Below are 22717 nucleotides of genomic sequence, written 5' to 3'. Positions count from 1 at the left end.
ATTTTTTTGACCATCAGAAGTTAGTGAGCAACTTTTATCTATCGACATCTGCTGCCGATCCTCATGGAACATCGTCACATTTGTAGTTGAATCACACAGTCGCTAATAGCTTGACTTTGACACTTCTCTACTGTAGTATTGAGAAGTGGAGGAAAGAGAGCACCAAATTGGTAACCTGAATAATCATCCGGCAAGTCTTGGTTCGTCTTTCTCGTCCCGAGCAGCTTCTCCTAATGTGAGTTGCGCAAATAGCCGAGACACTTACCCCACAAGCGAAGTGGTGACAACTAACACAGCCCCTCCTGGGTAGAAGCCATCAGTTGACGAGCGGTTTGAAATCAAATTTAGTCTGGATAGAATTCTTGTATTTGTCTCTTCATTCGCTATTGGAAGAACGCATATAGATAAATCTGATTATCTCAATCGATCACAACCGACTGTTCCCGCGGATTACTGAGCTCCTGAATCACCTTTTCACTTACTTCGTCGACGCAAATGGGGTTGATGCGAGTGCGATAGGGCTTGTAATCAAACAATTCAAACCGCCGCAAAGAAAGAGACCGGGTTACAAGCTGACCAGCTATATTTTTCCACTTGACTGTGCGTATATTTCAGATATTGAGCACCATCCTTCCTTCAAGTTTGAAAGGTTCTAGGTAGTAGCATATTTCACAAGCTCCTATAAATGAGCACAAGAATTGCTTGCTCGTCGCGGGCTATCATATTGATTTTAAGTCTAACTAATTCTGTGAATTAATCTATACAGAAAGAGATCATTGCCGCTTGCGTCTCGAGGTTTAGCACTTGCAGTAACTCGAATTCAGGTACTACAGCTTTAAACCTTACCTATCCCATCCTGCCAAGCTCCCAGTCTGGCTATATCCCCCAATCGCATGGCTTCAACTAGTCATTCCGGCCAAATTAGGAATAGCGCCAGCCCAAGCGTAGTCGCCGTAAGCTCAGCCAAAGCGTCCTCGGCTGCAACAGCCAAACCCAGATTCAGATCTCGCACAGGTTGCTGGTGGGCAGACAGAATTGTTTGAATATGCGAAAAATACCTACAGCTGATGTCGGACACTCGGTGTTTGTTTTATATATTTCTTTTATCAGGACTTGTCGCCGGCGCAAGGTGAAATGCGATGAACGTGGCCGGAACCCGGAGACAGTAGCTTACGCTGGCCCGCTTTCGAGCATTTCCGGGTGCAAAAGATGTGAAGACAGTGGCAGACCATGCCGGGGCTACGGCGCCCAACCTCCAAGTGAACCTCCTCTAGTCGCCCAATATCCTTCAAGCAACCTCCACGCCGATCCTTCACTCAGCTCTGCGCCGTTTTACTCCTTCTCCTCACATGTTCACGAATCCGTTAGCAATTCGACCCCATACTCGACCGCGACGGGCAACGTCGGAGGCGCACCATGCTCTACTCCGCATTCTACTCAATGGACTCATCCGTTTGAGCAGTCCATTCCAGGAAGCCAGGCCATCAGCTATGGCCTTCGGATGACACACAATGTACAGCCCTCCTCTGGGCCTACACCCACCTCAGTTGGAGCTTCTTCTCTACCTCCACTGCATCCGTCAAGCGTTTCTGTACCTTCAGGCGACCTGCGCCGTTATTCCGTGCCAAGCTATCCCACCTGGCAAAGATCATTCCAACCCCGGGACACCGGCCCGTACTCATCCGGAGGCCTGGCGTGTATTTCCGAAAGACTCCAACATCTTTCAACCGATTGCACCGTTTTACCAACTGATCCATATCAAGCCTTGGGTTCGCATGACTTGTCACCTCATTATAACCATGATCTCAATGAAACCAAGCCTCAGCCTTTATCATTTGATTTTGGACGTCCTCATACCTCCAGTGGTGTTTCCTCATCTTTGGACGATACTCAGTCCCATCAGGACAAACCGAAGACCTATCGCAGTACAATCGATCCGAATTCGCAAGCACTCAAATCTATAGGAGAGTCTGAACTTCAATATCCTGATACGGCTTCAATATCCTCAACGGCTGTTTGCTCTGACGTCGCCACTAACGTTTGGTCAGATCAAAAACCTGACCCAGCCTCACTCATTGCTTTCAGACCGATGACATCAACGAATAACAGTCACTCTGTAGCTAGTACTGCCCAAAATACACTGTTTCCTTCTCAAGCAAACGACTCTATGAACTATCACCCCCACGAAGGCTTTCAAAACGTGGGCACGACAGATATCCCGATATTTCATGACATACCCTACGATGTTTATGCTAGCCATCCTTCTTTGCACGCTAAACCGGGGAGCGCCGAAGAGCGTGATAGTAAATCGAATGAAAAATCTGCTGAACAGTCCTTCCATCTGGTTCAAATGGACACCAGCTGTCACCAAACGTTTGCCGAGATGATCACCCCCGACGCACACGAGAGCTTGGGTCTGAATTGCTCTTACACCAGCTCATGTCCTCTGCCAACTCCCACCGAAAATGAAAATGAACCAGCCCCGCAAAGGAAAGGATCCTCGTCATCCTCGTCATCTTCACTCTCAACCCAAGAGCACAACGTTTCACCTACCACATCGACCATTCGACACTCGTTAGTCCCCACATCTTTCCTGTACTTTTTTTTTCTTTAGCTCGATCACTCATCCGTTCTCTCTTGACTGACAATCGCGTGTGTGTCGTAGTCTCCCCGGAATTTCAGACAAATGGACATCAACAAACTGCTTTGTCCCGACTCTCGAAAATCACCATTATGATTTCCAGTCGATTTTACACCACAATACTGCTGACTGCCAAAATATTCGGGCCTATGAGGACGACAGTCCAACTTCAACCGCGCCGTCCCATATGTCTGGTGCCGCTGGAGGAAATTAAGTTACACTTCCTTCAACTACTTTTTTTTTGTCTGAGGCACCACTTATAAACTATTTTTGAGATTTTATCTGTAATATGTTTGAAAAGTTTTTGAAAACCTTTTAAATACAATTTCGAAGTAATTATTGTTCACATAAAATGATGAAGCAAATTTTGGCTGGGAACATGTCAGCATGCATAAACCAAAGGCAACATCTCCCGGCCAAAATCACAGTTTATGCTGAGAATTTTTATGCAAATTTGAGCACCATAAATATGCTGTGCAGAGCCCACCCAAATCAGAAATGACATGGTTGAGGTTGATGAAAGTGTAGCGAAGCGGCAGTATGTTTGGAGCGCTGGATGCCGTAGTGTTTAACGGCCTGTTATGTACCGTTCTCCGGCTACGCTGCGCTGCAGCAGATGTCGCGGCAAAACCCCGCTAAAAAGCGCCGCAACGCAGCAACGTGTTGGTGATGTAGCTGACCCACCATCAAAGGCAGGTCCAGGTTTTGCCTTATTTTCCACAAAGGTAGCGGGGCAAGGGCGTCGCAATTCTGGAGTGCGCCATCCAGTTCCGCGCGCAAATGGCTCTTTGTTGTGCATGCACTCCTTTAGCTCATTCAAAAGCGCGCTAAAGCGCCAAGTCCTTCTATAAAAATTTCTGGGCAAAAACCTTTCTTTTATGTATCCTTTGTGGCTTTTGTGTTTGATTTCCTATCTCCTTAGTAGCAGCTTCAGTTGGGCAGATATGCCAACAACAATCTGTAGTAGAGCTGACCCCTAGGCCGGGTGCGGGTGTCCGGTCTGGGCGCAGGTACCCGAACCCCCCACGGGTACCCCGGTGCGAAGTAGCTCTAATGTGTCTTGGTTATGAATTTTTTTCTCCTTCTTTGGGCATCAATATTCGAAGACAATACGTGATCGTCGTGATCGATGTAGTTGACTTAAGCTTTTCTTGTTCAATTTTTTCCCCGCCCTTTCTAATCCCCTTACTGGGTGCGAGCGGGAATAAAAACCATGGATTGATATCCACGCTTTTGTCCGATCCCAGTTGTGATTATAGGGTCTGGGCCTCCTGGTCGCTGGTCAAGGGGGTATTTCGAAGGCCTTCCTTTAATTCTCGGACGGCCTGAATTCCGGCCATGTGAAGTGCTGGTCGAGTAGTAGAAAGGCTCGATCGACGTCTTCCGGGGCGCGGTGGGTGATGATGACATTGAAAGGGACGCGACTGGGAGGGGTTTTGTCCTGGCAGAAACGGGACTAAACTCGACCAGCCGCGGACAAAACCGCCCTCTTTTTTCCTCCGCTCGCCTGCCCCCTCCTCCCCCTCATCTCCTCCTGACCATCCACTTCGCTTGAAGTCTCCTCAAAGCTCCTCCATATCCCAGAGCATCCTCTGCACACCTCATCCCATCGAAAGAGCCCCCACACGATGTCCAGCCAAACCCATCGTCAGAGTAACTACAAGAACAAAAAGTAACGTCATCCCCACAGCTCCCCTTCTTTCTTACCGTTCACTCAAACATTCTCGATCACATTTCCAACAGTCTTTTCAAGAACGATGAACTGCGTCGAAGGCGAGAAGAACAACAGGTCGAAATCAGAAAGGCCAAGCGAGAGGAATGTGTGGCCAAGAGACGTAACTACCAAGTCGATGCCAGCGGCCCTGATTCCGAGTACGCCACCTCTACTTCTCTCTCTCTAGCTATCTCTCTCTTCGTTCCCACTCTAGCAACTGAAGCACTCCACGCGGCCTATCCACAGCGATGAAAGCGTCGCCACTGCCCTCGACTCTCAGGTTTGTCCATTGACCCTTTGCTTCCATCCAAGTTTAACAGGCAGACGTTCAAAACTCATCTTTGGTCCTTTCCAAACAGCTCCAGGAACAACTACCGCTGATGGTCCGAGGTGTCTTCTCGGACACCGTAGACGAACAACTGGATGCAACGACCAAGTTTCGGAAGTTGCTCTCGAAAGAAAGGAACCCGCCGATCGAGAAGGTGATCGACTGTGGAGTCGTCACTCGCTTTGTGGAATTTTTGAGAAGCCCTCACTCGATGATTCAGGTTAATATACCACACCCATCTCTATCCGACGCCCCTCACTGACTGATTGTTTGTTCAATCCCAGTTTGAAGCCGCATGGGCATTGACAAATATCGCCTCGGGAACGTCTGCCCACACCACCGTTGTGATCGAAGCCGGAGCGGTGCCGATCTTCATCGAGCTACTCTCCTCACAGGTCCTCGATGTCCGTGAGCAGGCCGTCTGGGCACTCGGAAACATTGCGGGTGATAGCCCAACCTGTCGAGACTATGTCTTGGCCCAAGGCGCGCTCCAGCCACTGCTCGCTCTGCTCAACGAGAATCATAAGCTCAGTATGCTCAGGAACGCCACCTGGACACTCTCCAACTTCTGTCGTGGAAAGAACCCTCAACCCGACTGGGAACTGGTACTTGTCATCTTTCTTAAGGTTCTGTCGAGAGACACTCACTGAGATCAATCCCTCTTCTATAGATTTCTCCCGCCCTGAGCGTATTGACTAAGTTGATCTACTCGATGGATGACGAAGTTCTGATTGATGCGTGCTGGGCCATCTCATACCTATCTGATGGCTCGAATGACAAGATCCAGACTGTGATTGAGTCCGGTGTTGTTCGCCGATTGGTCGATCTGCTCATGTACGTCTCATGGTTCCTTCTGAGCATGCGATCGGTGTTCGCTAATCTCTTGTACCGCAGGCATCCATCGACTGCCGTCCAAACACCAGCCCTTCGATCGGTCGGCAACATCGTCACAGGCGACGACTTGCAAACCCAAGTGGTGATTGCATCGGGAGCCCTGGGGGCGCTTCTCTCCCTACTCTCGTCATCGAAGGATGGGATCCGAAAGGAAGCCTGCTGGACGATCTCAAACATCACCGCTGGCTCGCCGCACCAGATCCAGGCAGTGATCGAGGCCGGGATCATCCCCCCGCTGATCAACATCCTCCAGAACGCGGACTTCAAGACCAAGAAGGAGGCTGCTTGGGCGATCTCGAATGCGACCAGTGGCGGCCTCCAGGAGCCCCAGCAGATCCGCTATCTCGTCGAACAGGGCTGCATCAAGCCCCTCTGCGACCTCTTGAAGGCCTTGGATAACAAGATCATCCAGGTCGCCCTCGACGGTCTCGACAACATCCTCAAGGTCGGCGACGCCGATAAGGAGGAACATAACGGCGTCAATCTCTATGCTACCTACATCGAAGAAGCCGGCGGGATGCACACCATCCACAACCTCCAACACCACGAAAACCTGGACATCTACAAGAAATGCTTCTACATCATGGACAAAGTAAGTTCTTTTTAAATTATCTTTCGGGCCAGGAAAAAAAAGAGACTGACTTTGGGTTGGGGTTTAAAGTATTACACGGATGAAGATGGAGAAGAGACGGGGATCGGCGGGCCTACGACCGACGAGACGGGCGCATTCGCCTTCCAGAGCGACGTCGCTGCGCCCCAGGGCGGGTTCTCATTCGGCCTCAACGAGGCCGCGCCTTCTGGGGACGGTGGCGCAGGCAATCCTGCGCCCGACCAAAACATGTCTTGAACACTATCCCTCCCTGCCCCCTCGTGCCATACCCCTCCCTCTTTCTCGGCTCCGCTTCCCCTCCCCCGTTCTTTCTTTTACGATGATGATTTCTACAATATGACTTGATACGTGCCCCCTCTTCTTTTTACTCCTTTCTTTGTTGATTTTTTTTGATCCCTTGTGTTCCTTTTTGTTTGTTTGTTGGTGTGGCTGTTTTGTCTTCATATATACATATACATACTTGCTCTTTTGGATTTAGTTTTTTTTTTTTGGCTTTTTTAGGTTTCTTTTTCGTTGCTTATTATATGAAGAAGAGAAGTAAAATGAGTAAGACACGCTTTTATTTATACACTATGTATCACCCCTGGTGGGAGACTCGCACTGCGGATGGCGGCGAAGCTGCCCTTGCGTCTAGCTTAACTAAGCCTTGCAAACACTGGCTGGCAAGAGCCATGCGCAACCGTCTCGCGCATGAGGATCTGAGTATGAGGTGGGTTTTTCTAATTTCAACTCTCAAAATGCCCCAACTTTGGCTGGGTCAAAAGTCAGACGGACACAAAATTTGTGTCATGTTGTCGTCGAACCCGAGCGGCCGTGTACATAAATATTTACAAATCACAAACACTCACATGAGCTTATCCCCGCTAATCTGCACCGATGCTGCCGGCGGCTCGGATTAGCATATTCCGATAGTAATCCGAGCGAGTTAGTCCACGCTGATCGCCACCGATACGCATTGCGGGTGCTTTGAGGATCGCAGAAGCAGGGTAAGAAGAGTCCGCAGTATTTTCTATCCGCGCGTATGCTCCTCCCGTCACGTGTTTCCTCCCCTTGGCCTGCCACCTACCATTTTTAACATGTCCTTCCACGTCTGCCCGGAGGAAGTCATTCCCTCAATCTGATCTGTTTTCCCTCAACCTCTCCAGAATCTCGCGTCTCGTGACCCTCATCGGAAGAAAACAAGCAATCTTTTTGAAGGTGTAGTGTGCCGCTGGCATTCCTTGCGCGATGTTGCTAACTTATTGGTTATTGTGAGTGAACACAGCTCACAATTATTGGCAAAAGCCGTTGATCCGACTTTTAATATTGAGTTGACGCTTTCCTTTTATTTCTCTTCCTGTGCGATTCTACGTTCCGCCCTTTTTTATGGGATGGCTTTGCATAACCGGCTGTAGCCATGTTATTTTCACGTTGCCACCCACGTTTTTGCTCCACATGGCCTTGAGGCCGATGCTGTCTTCCAGGGACACATTTCGCTTGATCTTCTTGGTGACAGTGGCTGTTTCCTACACGCTGCCCTGGGATAGCTACATCATCAAAAACAAAGTAAATTGTTATTTGACTGTTATCATTTTGCCGCGAAAATACTACCTGGTGATTTGACCTTTTTCGTTGTTTTTTTTTGAACGCCAGGCTTGGGGCTATCCAGATTGGTCTGTCTTGTTCACGTTGTTCGAGGTGCCTATTGAGGAGATCTTCTTTTTTATTATACAAACCTTCTTTACTACGTAAGTAATCCCACATTTGCATTAGTTCATCGCATGCCTGCTCAGTTCTGTGATCTTTTACTGATTACTCATATACCAATGCTAACCAATTATTCTCAATCTCAAACCATATTCAAATAAAACAGATACATTTATACTCTGTTTACGATTCCGATTATCCCAGCACTCTACATTCTTCCAGGACCAAATGATCTTGAGTATCGCTCGCCGACGGTTTGGAAGATGTTACGTTGGGGTCCTAGCATTGGGTTTTCGATGATAGCAGTTGTCTCTTGGGTTCTATGCGAGCCAGGGAAGAAATTGTTTTATCTTACCGCGACTGGGTTCTGGGCATCACCAATTTGCGGTGGCCTATGGGCACTCGGAGGAGATCACGTGATGCGGCGGCCGTATTCGATTATGATCTCTATTATAATCCCCACGCTCTATCTCAGCTTTACCGACACTGTAGCTATTCGGAGCGGGACCTGGTTCATCTCACCAATCACCAGCACTGGGATTTTTGTTGCTCCGGATTTGCCTCTAGAGGAATTCGCATTTTTCGCAATTACCAATGTTGTTCTTGTGCTTGGACTGGCGGCCATTGAGAAATTTGATGCCATCGCGGACACCTGGCCTGAATTATATCGTCGATCATCCAGTTCGAACATACACTCATCCAAAATCGCGTATTCTGCTCATGCGCCGGTTAGCTTTTGGGCACAATTCCAAGATTTGATTCGGGCCATTGATATGGGCACTCGACTCGAGACAAGAATAAGCAAATTTACTCCGGCTACGTCCGAAAGAATTCAACAGCTCAATCGGACTTTGGAAGTCTTAAGTGTTGCTAGCAAAAGCTTCTACTCCGCTAGTTTCATTTTCCCCAACTTTTGTGCAATCCGCTCGAAATTCGTGATTCTCTATGGTTTCTGTCGGGAGACAGACGATCTGATCGACCATGCGGCAGACAAACAGGAAGCCAGAAAGGTGGTAGAAATGTGCAAGGAATTTTTAGACTTGCTATGGCCCACCGATCACGATGATCTCAAGGACGCAGAGTGTAACAAAGGATTCTTCTCCTTAGTCACCAACTTGGAGTCGAAAGAAGCTGAATTTCAATCCAGACTCGAAAAATTTGTAAGCTCCAAGGTGCCCGAAAAATCCCGTCCGACGTTTTTAATCTTTTCAACAATGCGCAAAATTCTAAGACGTGAGCCATTTGACGAGTTAATAAGCGGGTATGAATACGATTCAATCGAATTCGTCAACAAGGAGATTAGAAATGAAGACGACCTGATGCAATACTCGCGATGGGTGGCTGGTTCCGTCGGTGAAATGTGCGTTTCAATCATGTGGTGGGTTTACGGAGCTTCGGAAAACGAAATCGAACGGCAGGCGATCCTTCGCGCGGCAAACGAGATGGGATGTGCTCTCCAACTGATCAACATCGCGCGTGACGTGAAGGAAGACGCCAAGATTGGCAGAATATACGTTCCCAAAATCTGGTTTGAAGGCCAAGTCGATGGATTACGATTAACGGACTGGGAGAACTTGAAAAACCAGACCGAACTCGAAACCTTTCCTTATGAGATCGTAGCTGAGAAGTTGTTGGAGATCGCCAATCAGTACCAAGCTCAGAGCAGAGAAGCCATCGAACGATTGCCGCTCGCCTTTCGACCCGGAATCCGAGCTGCCACAAGAGTGTACATCGAGATTGGGCACAAAATAAGGGCCAGATTTCAAGCTGCAAACTTATCAACTACTAGCGCTTCACCCTACAACCATCAAACTCCGCCATACATAGCAAGCAACGAATTCAAGACTGTCGTCAATGACTCCACCGTCCAGCCTTTCGGCCGTTCCGGGAAACAATTCCAACCAAACGTTCTTAGCAGCAGAGGCGAAAAGGAGTACAGCTGTGGTCCTAAATGGAACGGGGATCGCATCTTTCTCACTCAGTTTCAACGCCTCAGGGTCGTCGTTCGAGAATTATGGGGGCTTGGTGGCATATGAACTCTTCTCATCTTGATTCTATTCTTTGTGTTATCTATTTTTGTAACAGAATCTAAATACACACACACCCTTCACTTCACTCTGTTTTCAGCTATAGATGACATGAAATCCATCAAAAGTCAGCACATATGTATCTTTATTTTACTTCTTTATAGCCCAAAGTGAAAAAGAACATGCCTGTAGGATTGGAATCCTGTTGGATTGCTTGGTGAGGAAGTGTGGATTTTGCCGGGGTCTGCCTGGGTCCTGGCAGACTCCAACTTAGTATGACCACCCAAGTAAAAGGGTTGGTGCAGAGTTAGAGCCTCCTCTCTCTCCTCCCGCAGCAAAATGCAGAACAAATTGCACCCTCCACACTTCCTCAAAATCCAAATTTTCCCCCAACTGTCCGGACCCTCAAGTAACAGTGCTGCTTATTGCCTTGTGCAACTGTATGACTCCACTGTTGTGGACAGCTCTGCTGCTTGCTCCCACTTCCTGCCTGTGCAGGCCTAGTTAAGATTGAGGTTGTGGGTCTGTTGGGTTGGGCTGACATTGCAAATTTCCCCCAACAGCCAATCCCAACCTGGCCGGCTTTGGGCGGCCCATTGGCGGGCCCACCAAATTGCCATCTCTATAGGAGTGTGCCCACTTCCAATGTTATAAGAATGTGGGATGCAGAAATATCCGCGGATATTGTGATATCTGTCCATATCCGCAGATTTGGGAACCTGGGATCTCAGATATCTAGTGTGATCCGGGGTCCTTTACCAGATATCCTGGATTGTATACTGGATATCCCATATGGGATACTGGCTAAGGGTTGAAGTAAAGATGTCACTTGTTACCCGGGTACCCGCCACAGGTGCGGGTACCTCCCCAAAAAAACCACCAATCCTTGGCACCCGCACCCGCACCTGCACCCCCCTGAGGGGCAGGGAGCAGGTACCTGGGGGAGGTACCCGCGGGTGTTCGGCATTTTTTGAGGCAAAAATGCCAGCCAACAATTCATCTCAAGATAATAAGTAAGAAACTATCATCCTTCTTTAATTCAGTTTACTGTCAATCTTCCCTTGCCCTTGCCCTTGAACTTTGCATCGTTCCTCTTATTGGTCTTCCATTTACGTAAGACACCACTCTGTATCGCCCCGTTCTTTGCGTAAAATGCAACAGCCATTCCTCTCGTAACCAAGGACGCACTAAGTCGATGCCTTCGGAGAGATACATAATCCCTTCCAAAGCTGAAAGCACGCTCCACGTCAACAGTTGTTGCTAATATGTATATGATTAAATCAATGAGTATTGCAATCAGAAAGTGATGAAAGCTGAAAAATCTTACCTGGACAACTAAGAACATCCAGGGCCATCTGGGACAGACCCCCATGAGTGTTATCTGCGCGTCGTTGTCACATCCACCATTTGAGGGTGTTCACCGGCCCTCCTAGTTCATTTAAACTCAACCCTCCAGCAAGCCACATAGAGAGCGGATCTGTAGGGACGCTACCTCCACGCGCTTCAGAGGCGCCAACCAAACCTGCGACTATACCTGCATGCGGCTGCTGTGATTTTCAAATCAATGATTAGCATGAGACTAGTTACACAGTTTATTTTTCGTTGTTTCAGTTACCTTTGGAGGAGGATTTGGGGGTTGGGAATTAGTTGCCTGAGGTGAAGGCCTGTAGTGGGCTTCCCACATCTCGCGCGTGAGTCGGATGGATTCCTGAATCCACTCTGGTTTCCACTTCGCTAGCTTAAAGTATTCGTCTTTGAAAGACGGATGAAGGACTGATGAATTACAGTCAGTCTACATGATTCATGATGAGAAAATGCAATCAAAACATACCCATAGCAAGTCGGTACAAAGGCGAGTTGTCAGTCAGTGTGTAATATTTATTCGTGAGCTGGAGACCGGCACGGCATGCATTCTGCAAAGCTGGCGGGTACTTTTTCTTATCAGAGATGACGGTAGAGAGATGACAGGTGATTTGGTCGATAAAGATAGCAATGTCCAATATTCGAGCGGCCCCACGGACTGATACTTGCAGCGTAATTTCATAAAATGGTTCAAGTACCTCAACAAGGTCGGCAGCTAAGGAAATATCATCATCATTGATGTGGTATTCTCGAGATAGGCCATGCCTTCTGTCTTTTTGCCACTCAAGGCTTCAAAGGCACACTTATCAATTCCTTGGGTTGGAAATGCGAGCAGCAAAAGATGAACTTACATTGCTTGCGAGCATCGCACGATACTAGCCAATTGAGTCATGGTTGAATTCCACCTAGTACGGACGTCACGGCCAACGTTATGCGGCCTCAAGCACTCCAGATCTTGGCATATCTCCACAAAGTTAGCCTTTGAATTTGGTGACTTGTTCAGCTTCCTAGAAATCGCTCAAAACTAAATTTAAACAATTTGAATAAATATAAGTGATTGGCTGATTTGTTAGCAGAAACTAGAAAGATGGGCTTACCTTGGCTAACGTTTTCTTGCATGATTTAGATGTGTATCAATCATCATGCTCTTCCTCACTTAAGTCATTTACATCGTCATCCTCAAGTTCCACCTCCTCATCATCAATGAGCTCGGCCGCCAGTACCAAATTGTTGACAATTGAACTATCATCCTCATCATGGTCGTTGTCTTTGTCGCCATCTGGATAGTCGCCGGTCAAGCTATCAAACCGGTGACCAGTCCCTTCAGTTTAGAAATCACTGAAGGATTATCAGTGGATAAGAAAAACTTACAGTTGGATCTGATCATCTCAATCCTCAGGTTCTTCTTCCTCCTTGTCTGATGCCTCGCTATCAGAGTTTAAGACTGGATCAACATTCTTCTTTCTCTTGTGGCTTCCGAAGGGTCTCAGGATGATCTGGGCAATCAAATTAAGTACATGAGCAAAACAACGAACCCATTGGGTTTCACCTTTGAAGCGAGGCCACCGGTAAGTTTTGATCTCTTTGATCATAGTGCGGTTGTTTGATGCATTGTCCGTGACAATTCCATGAATCTAAATGAGTAGAATTATCAATCAGTGAAATTACACAGAAGAGGATGAGTATATAGATGTGTGAGTCTTGAGAACTTACCTTGTCCTTCAGGCCAAACTTTTCAACAATAAGCTGGACGGTCTCGGCCAAGTAAATGCCAGTGTGGCTCTTCTGCAACCTTACAAAGTCAAGCGGCACGGAATCCAAGTGGAAGCCACCTTCGTCTTCTTCAACCAACCGATATAGAACTGTTCCTAAGATGTTAAACCCATTGGGAGACTGCCAAGCGTCAAGCCCGAGGTACATGGCACCCTTATGATGCTGAAAAGACAAAGGTTACGAGTCATTTTGATCAAATCAAATCCGAGAGCAGGCACACGAGATCAAGCTTACCTTGAATGATTCAATTAGTGACTCTTGTACAGCTGTATATAGCTTCGCAATGTCATTTGAGACTGTTCTGCGCGCTGGAAGATTCTTGACGACCATGGGATGTGAGAGTCCAAGATGTGATGTTTCTCCGAGCGAAGTAAATGGTCGCGCTGCTTGTGCACACCAAATGGCACAAAGCTGGGGGACCTACCAGATAATTGACTTTAGTTGATGAAAGGAAGAATGAAAAAAGCAAATGATGTATTCACCTTGCGTGGGTCAATATCACCCGTTCCTGATACCCCCATGGCACCAAGTTTCTGATTCCCTTGTGACTCACGTTCCCTCTTGGTGCAACTGGCAACATGTTTTGCTAGGTTTGTTGGCGATGTCTCGTAAATTGGTCGGTGGATCTTGCTGCCACAGCTAGGAAAAGGTACACCAATAGAGTTAGATACATTCACAAAGATTTTAAGGAGAAAAACAAAAATAAAAAACCAACTGACGTCTTACACGGATAAGCGATCATTGGGCGACCATTTTTGTCCTTTTGGTCGGCAAGTATAGGGGGATCAAAAAATGCATAGCACCCGCTGAGTTGATTCTTATGAACCCGTCGCGCCTTTCCTGGAACATTCAAAGGCAGACAAAAATCAAATTATGCTTATAGAATGTGTATACTAGATGAGCGAGTGGCTTACTGAGCTCTTGTTTGTCCGTGAGCACGTTTGCGACATGTTCGGAACCTGTAGGCAGATGTTCAACGTCGGAATCGTTGCCAATATTGTGTCCTCCTTGATCGAGATCCTTGTTGACAGTTTCTTTAGATGGGGCTGGGGAACTGGATAGTGATGATTCGGTCTCCTTGCGGCGCTTTCTACTGTTCCCCATGGCGAAGGTGTGTATTATGATTTGGTGCGGAGTCCGGAGAGAGTGGGTGGGTGCTGTGGATATCTGGGCCCTGGGGGCCACATACATACATGTGACATGTTCCAGGGTCACCGGTGCCCGGGGGGTTATTTTGGGAGGTACCTGTAGCTCATCAGGCCAGGCACCCGCACCCGCACCTGTACCCGCAAACAGGTACCTGCTGCCTGCTGGCGGGTACCTGCCCACGGACACAAGGTACCCGCAAAGAGGTACCTGATGACATCTTTAGGTTGAAGTGCATGCATGATGGATTGAAAAACTATATTTCTGTCTTTCCCTCTCTTTCTTTCTAGTTCCTCTTCACCACTCAGAAGAACTCCACCACAGGCACTAAACTGGGTTGCTATCCCAGGTTGAGCACCCCGCTAGCCAAAATGGGCTTCCACCAGGGGAGGCATTTGGGTGGCTATCAACCTCAGGGTGAAGCTTGGGAGGGAGTGGGTTTCTATGACACCTCCCCTTTTGATGAAAACTCACTGCCAGCATAATTGGCTAGGTTGAGGTTATCCCAGTTAAACTGGGATGAACTCAACCAATTTAAACTTGGATGATCTCAACTGATGAAATATAAATCCATACCCCCCTTGGATTCATATTTCATTGGATGAGATCAACTCATTTTAAATTGGTTGAGTGCATCCCAGTTAAACTGGGATGTCTTCATCCCAGTCAAATATGCTGGCAGTAGGCCTGTGGGAACTTCAGTGTTCATCATGTGAATCCCACATGACACTGAGTATCCCACCTGCACACACATTGACACTAGTGGCATCTAGTATGTTCAACTCTCCACAGTAGCTCCCCCCGCTGGATGGCACAGCGGCTTGGGTAGGCAAAGCTGGTAGCTGCCAAGGCTGCATCCACAAATTTTGCTTCCCCAATTTTATGTTGAGGTTGTATGGCGTTTCTGTCTCTCTCTCTCATGTTTCTCTGCTTCAAACCTATCATGGTGACATCTCCATATTGTAGTCACATGGAGCAGCAGATGTGGAAGGCTCTTTCCTCATCCTTCCACAACCATCATCACTGCATTCTGCTGTTCCAGGTGAGTGCTCATCTTTTTGTTTCTTTTTCTCTTCTTTTCTTTGTCTGTTCTTTCCTCTCTGATGCAATGATAATCCTTCCACAACCATCATCACTACATTCTTCTGTTCCAGTTTTATCACTGCAAAAGTTTAGGGCCCGCGGTGGAGTTGCTCTCATATATTTTTTGATGTAGCAAATCCATATCTCATAACAAATAGATCTTGTATACAAGCAGTTGTGCTGAGTCTTTCACTCACAAAATTTGGGACTTTCCTCAGAGGGAAAACACTGTCAGAGTTTGGGCAATTGAATTCTAGTACTTTGCACCTATTTAATTTCAAAAATTTGGGCAATTGAATTCTAGTCTAACTTAATGTGAAAGAGAATGGGAGGATATCTGGCCAAAAGCTGCCACCCCCTCAAAATTAGTATCTTTGGCAATGTACTGCCAGGAATCTAACCATTCTTAGAGAGGTTAATTTACTCTGTGGTTGTTGAGGGACACCAGGGACTGAAACTGAGGGGCTACCGGTGCTCACGGGCAGGGGCTTGACAGTGAAGATAAGGATTAGATTCAGTGTGTGAAAGTCTCAATAGTGAGGAACCGGTAGAATGTAGCAATAGTCTGCTTGGTAGAAGAACGCAAGAGCTACATACGGGCTTCACCATCTCAACAGTGGTGTGAAATTTTGGGACCCTTTGGGGCACCATGGCTAAGGTTTTGGTGGAGGTCCTTAGTAGGAAATCTGCCAAATGAGACCCTTAGTGGCACAACCCTTTCCTGAGGTTTTCTATTACCATTCAGATCAAAACATTAATTTCAGTCTCAGAGGCTGTTCTGTGCGCTGTAAAATTTTGGGACCCTTTGGGGCACTGTGGCTAAGGTTTTGGTGGTATTCCTTAGGAGGAAATGCACCAAATTAGACCCACATTAGCACACCCCTTTTATGCAGTGGGATAATGCCGCGCAGCTCACCAGGTTCACTTCAGAGGGTTTTCTGCCTGCTGTAAAGTTTTGGGGGGCTTTGGGCACCCCAGTGAGGAGTTATAAATTTTTCCTTATTTCTGTCTGTTTCTGTAAACTTAAATCCCTGACTCCCAAACCTTTGCGCAAAATTTGAGGTCCGACTCCCAAAATTTCCCCGGGTGAAGTTTTGGTCCTGGGGACCCGGAAGGAACATCAGAATTTAGTCCTCCCAACGTCAGCAACGTTCTGGTGTTGGAACTCAAACTTTTGGGAGTTGATTGATCAACCCCCCAACTTTATTGCCCCACATATCTTGTGTCCATCGGTCACATAAGAGACGCCGGCTCACAATCTACCTGTCACTATCTTTTGGCATCCCAATTCTCAATCCTCTGATTGTCTCATTGTTCTCCTTCCCTCATCAATTTCCTCCACAATTTAAATACAAAGTTTCCAATGCTTACTGTCAACACTCTTTTCAACAAAACTCACCTTGTTTTACCTACCACTTTGCCATCTTTTTCTGCTAAACTTGATCATTTCTTCTTGTATCTCACATCTCTCAGAGAACCCTCAGCGTTGTTACCCTTGCTCTTAGGTAAGAGCATTAGTTGTTTTCTCTCTCATCTAGTGCTACATTGAGCTGTTACCAAGTTCTGATATGAAAAAAACTTCTTAGTTCTTTGTAATCTCACAAACACAAGAGCTGATTTCCATTTATTAAATTGTTTGAAAGTTTTTGAGGCTGAGCTCCACCCCCTCCGTTTTCCTGTTTCCCATGTGTCCAATATGTGGTTCTTGATATAGCAAAATCCTCAATTCCTTGTTCAGCCTTCTTCTGCTTCTATTAATCATTTGATAAATTTAATTCTCCAGGTGAGGCTTCGGGGTGCCTTGAAAAACTTTCTTCTTGTGCCATACAGCTTGCCAAATGTCTTGTCTGCAACGGTGGTCAGGACAGTGGTGGTCCATAACTCCTGCTATGATCCTATGTGATAAGTTAGGTTTGGCCCTGGGTAAGGTTTAACCCCATGGAAAGAAGTTAGCGCACAACAAGCTAGATCGCTCTGTACAACCAGCCCATGATCGGGCCAACGCCTTGGAAGAACTCCGCGCGTATGCAAGGATCCCTGAAGTCAAACCAATTGTTTAATGCCAAATTACAGACGCTGGAGTTCCTCATTTTTTAGATCTCCGGTTTGAGGCATTTTTTAGCCATCTTTCCTTGGAGGTTTAACATATATTGGCAACCACTCAGAAACATCATTCCAAGAAAGCAAGGCGAGATATCCAATATTGATCATCTACAGCATAGTGAGAGAGAAGCAAGAGAACAGCAGCCCTTTTTGTGGTGGATACGTGGAAGGATTTTTATGGGCCGAAGAAAAAAGAAACATCAACTGTCCGGAATTGTTGGTTTGGGCACAATATCCCTTCGGACTCGATTGAAATCAGGCGTATTTGGGAGATAGATAGTAGCGAGACGTTCAGGCGGTATCAAATGGTAGGATCTAAGTTAGCGATACAAGAGATAAAATGGTCGTGTTTAATTTGGGTATAAATTTGACAATGACATAATTCCAGGTCTAGGGCAATCAAGCAAGAACTCCAGTTTTCCTTCGGCGGTGGCTTGACGTATGTGTCAGAGGGTGCTGTAACAAACGTAAAACCGCCAAGACCTGGTCAGTAAAAATAAAACGACACTCATCCAGTACGAAAAGACGAAATGTGCCGGTATTCCGGCATGGTTTGAAAACAAGTAATTCAAAGGTTTTTTTTTTTTGGAAAAAAAAACGTACGCGTTTACGCAATCACTTCGCTTGCTCGGGCGCCGGTTCACGATTCGGATGCTCGGGAACATTTGGTTGTTGATCGACGTGGTTCTCCGGGTTTCCAGCCTCGGAGTCGGGTATTTGAGCCAGTTTGTGTTGAATATAGGCAGCAGATCTTGCGAGATCTTGCTTGTCCTCCAGCGTTTTAGCCTCGCGCCAGCCGGTATGCTTGATGGCCGTTGTGAGCAAGCCGACGTTGAGAGCTTCCTCGTAGATATCGCACCTTTCGCTTTCGGTTAGGTCGACGCCATAGACCAGCGAGTTGAAGAGCGGGTTGAAATGTCTGATATTCTGGTCGCCTTGTTTGCAGGCGGTCAAGGCTTTTCGTCGGTCTTCCTGTGCGTCATCGCATCCGAAGGCCTCTTTCAGATGCACTAGGAATGCTTGTGTGCTGGCTAACTCGGGTAGCTTGTACGTATCGTATGTGGAGACCGTGTGGCTGATGGGTTTGTTGCACGCTCGGGCGTTCTTTTCTAATAGGCCGATCCACCATTGGTACGAGAGCGGACTTTCCACCATGGAGTGTTTTCCGGCCGGGTAGCGGAAATGGCGAGCGATCCAGTCGATTTGCATTTTCTCCGTACCCAATTCCCGGGCGGCCACTAAGAGAGCATCCTTGATGTAATATAAGAACCGGTCGAATTCCTTGCGATCTCCTGTAAAGTAAACTCCATCCAGAATCCAGGCTTTTGACTCCAACGACTGGGATGACATGTTTTTGGGAATAAGAGAGCAACTTGTGGATGGGCGCACGTAAGCCTGCCTGGTGAGAAGACGCGTCATTTCTAGGAGTCATGTATACCCGACTACCCGACCCGGTCGGGCGGTCGGGTAATTGACTCGGGAGGAAAGCGGATATCCGTTGGGGGCCGGAGACATGTTACACCTGGGAAGTTGGGTGTAGAGTGGGCTACTGGCAACAAGGTGGGGCAGAATCAAGTCTGGGCCACGCGCTTTGAATCACCGCGTATTCTCGATACTCATGGAACTCGGGCGGCGACAAGTGCAGCAGTTTGGTAAAACGTCGCAGGACATCCCTCTCGACACGAGATGCTGGCACCGGTCAATCTGAAGCGATTAGAGAGAATTTTACTTTACAGGCGCAATAGATTGGTGGGGTTTTTTTTTAAGTGGACAAATACATTAGATTGAGTATTAGATAAACTTGATTGCTAACAATAACATCAAAAGCAATGCATGCATATGTAACGCGTACATGCTGATAGTTCAGACTGGTTGGTTGATGAGGGCTTCTAAGGATATGAGTCCTTTTTTAGGGTAATGGTTCATTTCAAAAGTACAATAAAGATGAGAGGCTGAAGATTGCGGGGGACCAGACCCTTTGAACAGGAGATTGAAGAGTATTGTGATGGGCCTGTGAGACGCAGTTTTTAGGAGACATAGTAATGGTACTCGTCTAATGAAAGCAGAGAAAGGCAGTCAGTTCAGTGTGGTTCAAGCAGGAGGAGAGAGAGAGACAAAGAAGACGTACCGAGCAAAGGGGTGTAGTCGAGGATAGCGGTGGACAAGAGGTTGAGGATGGGGACGTTGCTGAATTTGCTAGAGATCTGGAGGAGTTTGGGTTTAGTCCAGAGGAGCCAGAGCGGGCCGCGGAGGAAGTAGGACCAGAAGGCGAGCCGTCTGGCCTCGAGCTCGTTGCGCTCGAGTTCGGAGACAAAGCTCTGGAAGGCCGCCCGGCGCGGACTGGGGAAGAAGAGCGGCGGGGTCGGCTGGCGTCCGTGGGGGTGTTGGAGCCCCGAGTGGCGCAGCGAATGGGACAGATACTCGAGCGATAAGGAGCATAGAAATGGGACGGCATGGCGGTGGCCATACCGATTGATCGTAAGAACTACATCGTTGGAGGGTTGGTTTTAGTCTCTTCCTCGCCAGAAGGAAAGCTCTCGCAAACAGTAAAAAGGGGAAGGCTTGGCTTACCATAGATGACTGGCCTGAGAATCCAGATGATTTCTGCCAATCGGTCTTTGCTCGATTTGGATTTCCTGACCAAGTCGAGTGGCTTGAGCACCTCTTCCAGGGTCAACGCTTTTCGGGAGAGGTAATCGTTTACGAGGGACTTTCCGGTGCCGATGAGGGGATCATTGGGGGGAGATCGAAGGTTAGCGATCAGCGGGCGGACGATGCCGGTGCGTTTGCCGACCCAAGTGGATCCGGCGGCGGAGCTGTTGGAGGACGAGGAGGGGGGGTTGAGGGGCGTGGTGGAGGATCCGGGTTGATGATGGGACCAGAGATCGTTGGCTGCTGGGGTGGAGGATGAGTTGCTAGCCTGGTGGGCCTCGAGCGTGGTCGGGTCGATGCTTCGTTCCGGGAGGGGCGGATTGACGAGCATCCTGCTGGTCAGATTGACCAGCTTGAGGCGCAGGAGCGCCTTGATCAGCTCGAGCATCAGCACCACCCGCCAGCGCCGCTTCGAGCCTAGCCTCCGCCGCGCCACCATCTCGACCAGCAGCTGACTGTGCGAGATGATCGCTAATCCATGCGCCAGGAAGTTGTAGGTCGGCGAGACTGCACACCAGGCTGAGGTGTACCGCGCATGCGACGATTGGGCCGGTTTCTGTGACGCTGGTAGGCTCGTGACCACCTTGGTGATGATCCGGTCATGGTACAAACTGAGCAAATTCAGAGCCGTGTACACTGTTTTTTCAATCAATCGGTCAGCTGTGTATGTTGCACCGAATTGAGAGCTGGGTAGTATGCAGTATGCTACTGACGAGATTCGGAGGCTAGTTCGGCATCCTTGAATCTGCCGGGCAAGAACCAGGTCAAGGATCGGAGGGTGGACTCGATGGAGGTGATCCGGGTGGCATTGCTGAGCAGGAAGGCCTGGTAGGTAGACGGCATCGGCTCGCTTGGCGGTCTGGAGGGATGGTGTCAGTTGAGCATCTGTTTGCTTCGCCAGCTTGCGAGTAGTCCACTTCGCGCGAAACCATGCGAATCTCGGGGCGAGGCTCGGATCACGTAAGGGCCACCACGGCGATCGAGAGATTCCGCAGCCGCAGTGCGCGCCCGGCGTGCGACCTCAAATACAGACCCAACACTTCCGTCATGTTAGAGTAGGGCCGGTGGGATCTTCAAAATCAAGATTACAAAATCTATTTAGCCATAATCATGTACTTAGTTTAACCTTATCCCCGGGGGTTCTTTCCCGTGGTTAGGGTTGTAGCCACTACTTAGCCTGGACATTCCCGCGCCCCGGCTCCAAATCTTTTCCTCACCGAGATTTGGAGACCGGGATCGACCAGTGCCGACTGCTGACCAGCGACGGGACTGTTTTGTCCAGCTCCCATTTGCCATACCACATAGTGGCATCTTATAGGTTAAAAGCCTGCACTCTGAGCACTGCGTTGTCTCCCCGCGTCTTCATCCGGCCGTTTGATGAATTTTATCGAGAAGAAGAAAGATCGATTGAAGAAGATTGAAGAAGAACAAAAACAGAAGAATCGTGAAAAAGAAATAAATTTGCAAAGATCCAAACTACTAAGCCAACCCCAACCATCCACCTCGAATTCCTTTACCATCCCATCTTCCCCTTCTTCGAGTTCACCAAACAAAGATATGGAACCCAACATGACGCCCGCTCAGGCTCGGCAGCTTTTTCAAGACCTGCATGAAGAAATTGCCGACCTCCGCAACAATCAATTGCGTGGCCAAGCCGCCCCCGTCGTGCCATATCAACCCCGCACTCGCCAAGAGAAGATCATGGACAGCTTCATCAGTAACCCTGTCCAAGTCTATAATCAACTGAACCCTTGAAAACCAATCCTGGTTTACGAAGGCACCAACTTCCCAATCTGGGAAGCGGCGTTAGACAGGACGATCCGGCATGTTCTGGTCCGAGAACAGCCATTCACTGATAATCCGGACAACTTCAGCACTCTGGCGACCAACGAGGCATCAACAGTTGTGTGTCTTATCAGAAACACTGTCGTGGACGCCCTTGGCGACATCCTGGATGCTGCAAAGCTGACAGCCCCAAAAGCAGTCTTTGAGCTCCTCAAGTCAAAGTGCTCTCGATCCGACTGGCGACGCAAGATCAAGCTGCTTAATGAACTAGTGACCCTGATGAATGACCCTGCCCCAGCAACGGATGCGACACTCTCTGTTTGGGCCAAACTGAAATCAGAGCTATCCCAACTGAAGATGACCTGGGACAAAGCCCTTGGGATATTCCTCCAAGCCCACTACAAACCGCCTGTTGGTGTGGAGCGGATGACGTTTGAGTTCACCATCACCCAACAACTCAACAAGAAAGAGGCGCCACCCTTTGATGACATCTCCACAATCATCCAGTTTGCGTCTAACAAGTTACGGAACAAGCCTGGAACAACTCTCTTGCTTCCGTCAGCGCCAATGGTTGACCCAATGGCGATGGAACTGGACCGCATCCAAGTGGTCCAGTCCCACTCAAAGTATGTAGCTCCCCAACGCCGCAACACTCAGCAACCTGAGCGGACTCAGCCTCAACTATTGGTTGAGAAAGCTGCCCTTTTTCAAGGAAAAGGGCAATCTGATTCCCTGGTTTGCAAATACGGTGTGCACTGTATTTACTGCGGAGACAATGGCCATTGGCACCCGGATTGTGTTCACTTCTGGAGAGACGTAGCTGAAGGAAAATCAGCGCCCCCCCTGCCAATCACAAATCAAAAGACTCAAAGTATCGCCCTCCCCCTTGTCCAGAAGTCTCAGGCAATTGATT

At 48.2% G+C, this 22717-nt stretch overlaps 4 protein-coding genes across 4 annotated transcripts; 3 read left to right on the top strand and 1 right to left on the bottom strand.

The window, feature by feature from the left end:
• Positions 1 to 893: 893 nt before the first annotated feature.
• PtA15_4A686 (uncharacterized protein) lies at positions 894 to 2855 on the top strand (the record flags this gene model as incomplete). Its single annotated transcript, XM_053168594.1, has 3 exons — positions 894 to 1021; positions 1111 to 2574; positions 2666 to 2855. The coding sequence occupies 3 exons, from the start codon at positions 894 to 896 to the stop codon at positions 2853 to 2855; spliced, it is 1782 nt and encodes a 593-aa protein (XP_053019788.1).
• Positions 2856 to 4269: 1414 nt separating this feature from the next.
• Positions 4270 to 6424, top strand: PtA15_4A685 (uncharacterized protein; the record flags this gene model as incomplete). The annotated part of the gene is made up of 8 exons (XM_053168593.1): positions 4270 to 4313; positions 4385 to 4513; positions 4602 to 4635; positions 4715 to 4903; positions 4968 to 5288; positions 5354 to 5517; positions 5578 to 6169; positions 6239 to 6424. 8 exons carry the CDS (start codon positions 4270 to 4272, stop codon positions 6422 to 6424), a joined length of 1659 nt encoding a protein of 552 aa, XP_053019787.1.
• Positions 6425 to 7414: 990 nt separating this feature from the next.
• Positions 7415 to 9909, top strand: PtA15_4A684 (uncharacterized protein; the record flags this gene model as incomplete). The annotated part of the gene is made up of 4 exons (XM_053168592.1): positions 7415 to 7437; positions 7582 to 7732; positions 7820 to 7914; positions 8040 to 9909. 4 exons carry the CDS (start codon positions 7415 to 7417, stop codon positions 9907 to 9909), a joined length of 2139 nt encoding a protein of 712 aa, XP_053019786.1.
• Positions 9910 to 19394: 9485 nt separating this feature from the next.
• On the bottom strand, positions 19395 to 20862 carry PtA15_4A683 (uncharacterized protein; the record flags this gene model as incomplete). The annotated part of the gene is made up of 4 exons (XM_053168591.1): positions 19395 to 19420; positions 19496 to 19852; positions 19939 to 20655; positions 20733 to 20862. 4 exons carry the CDS (start codon positions 20860 to 20862, stop codon positions 19395 to 19397), a joined length of 1230 nt encoding a protein of 409 aa, XP_053019785.1.
• Between the last annotated feature and the right edge of the window lie 1855 nt (positions 20863 to 22717).

This window comes from Puccinia triticina, chromosome 4A, assembly GCF_026914185.1.
Source record: "Puccinia triticina chromosome 4A, complete sequence".
Classification (NCBI taxonomy): Eukaryota; Fungi; Basidiomycota; class Pucciniomycetes; order Pucciniales; family Pucciniaceae; genus Puccinia; species Puccinia triticina.
This window is presented reverse-complemented; position numbering and strand designations above follow the sequence as displayed.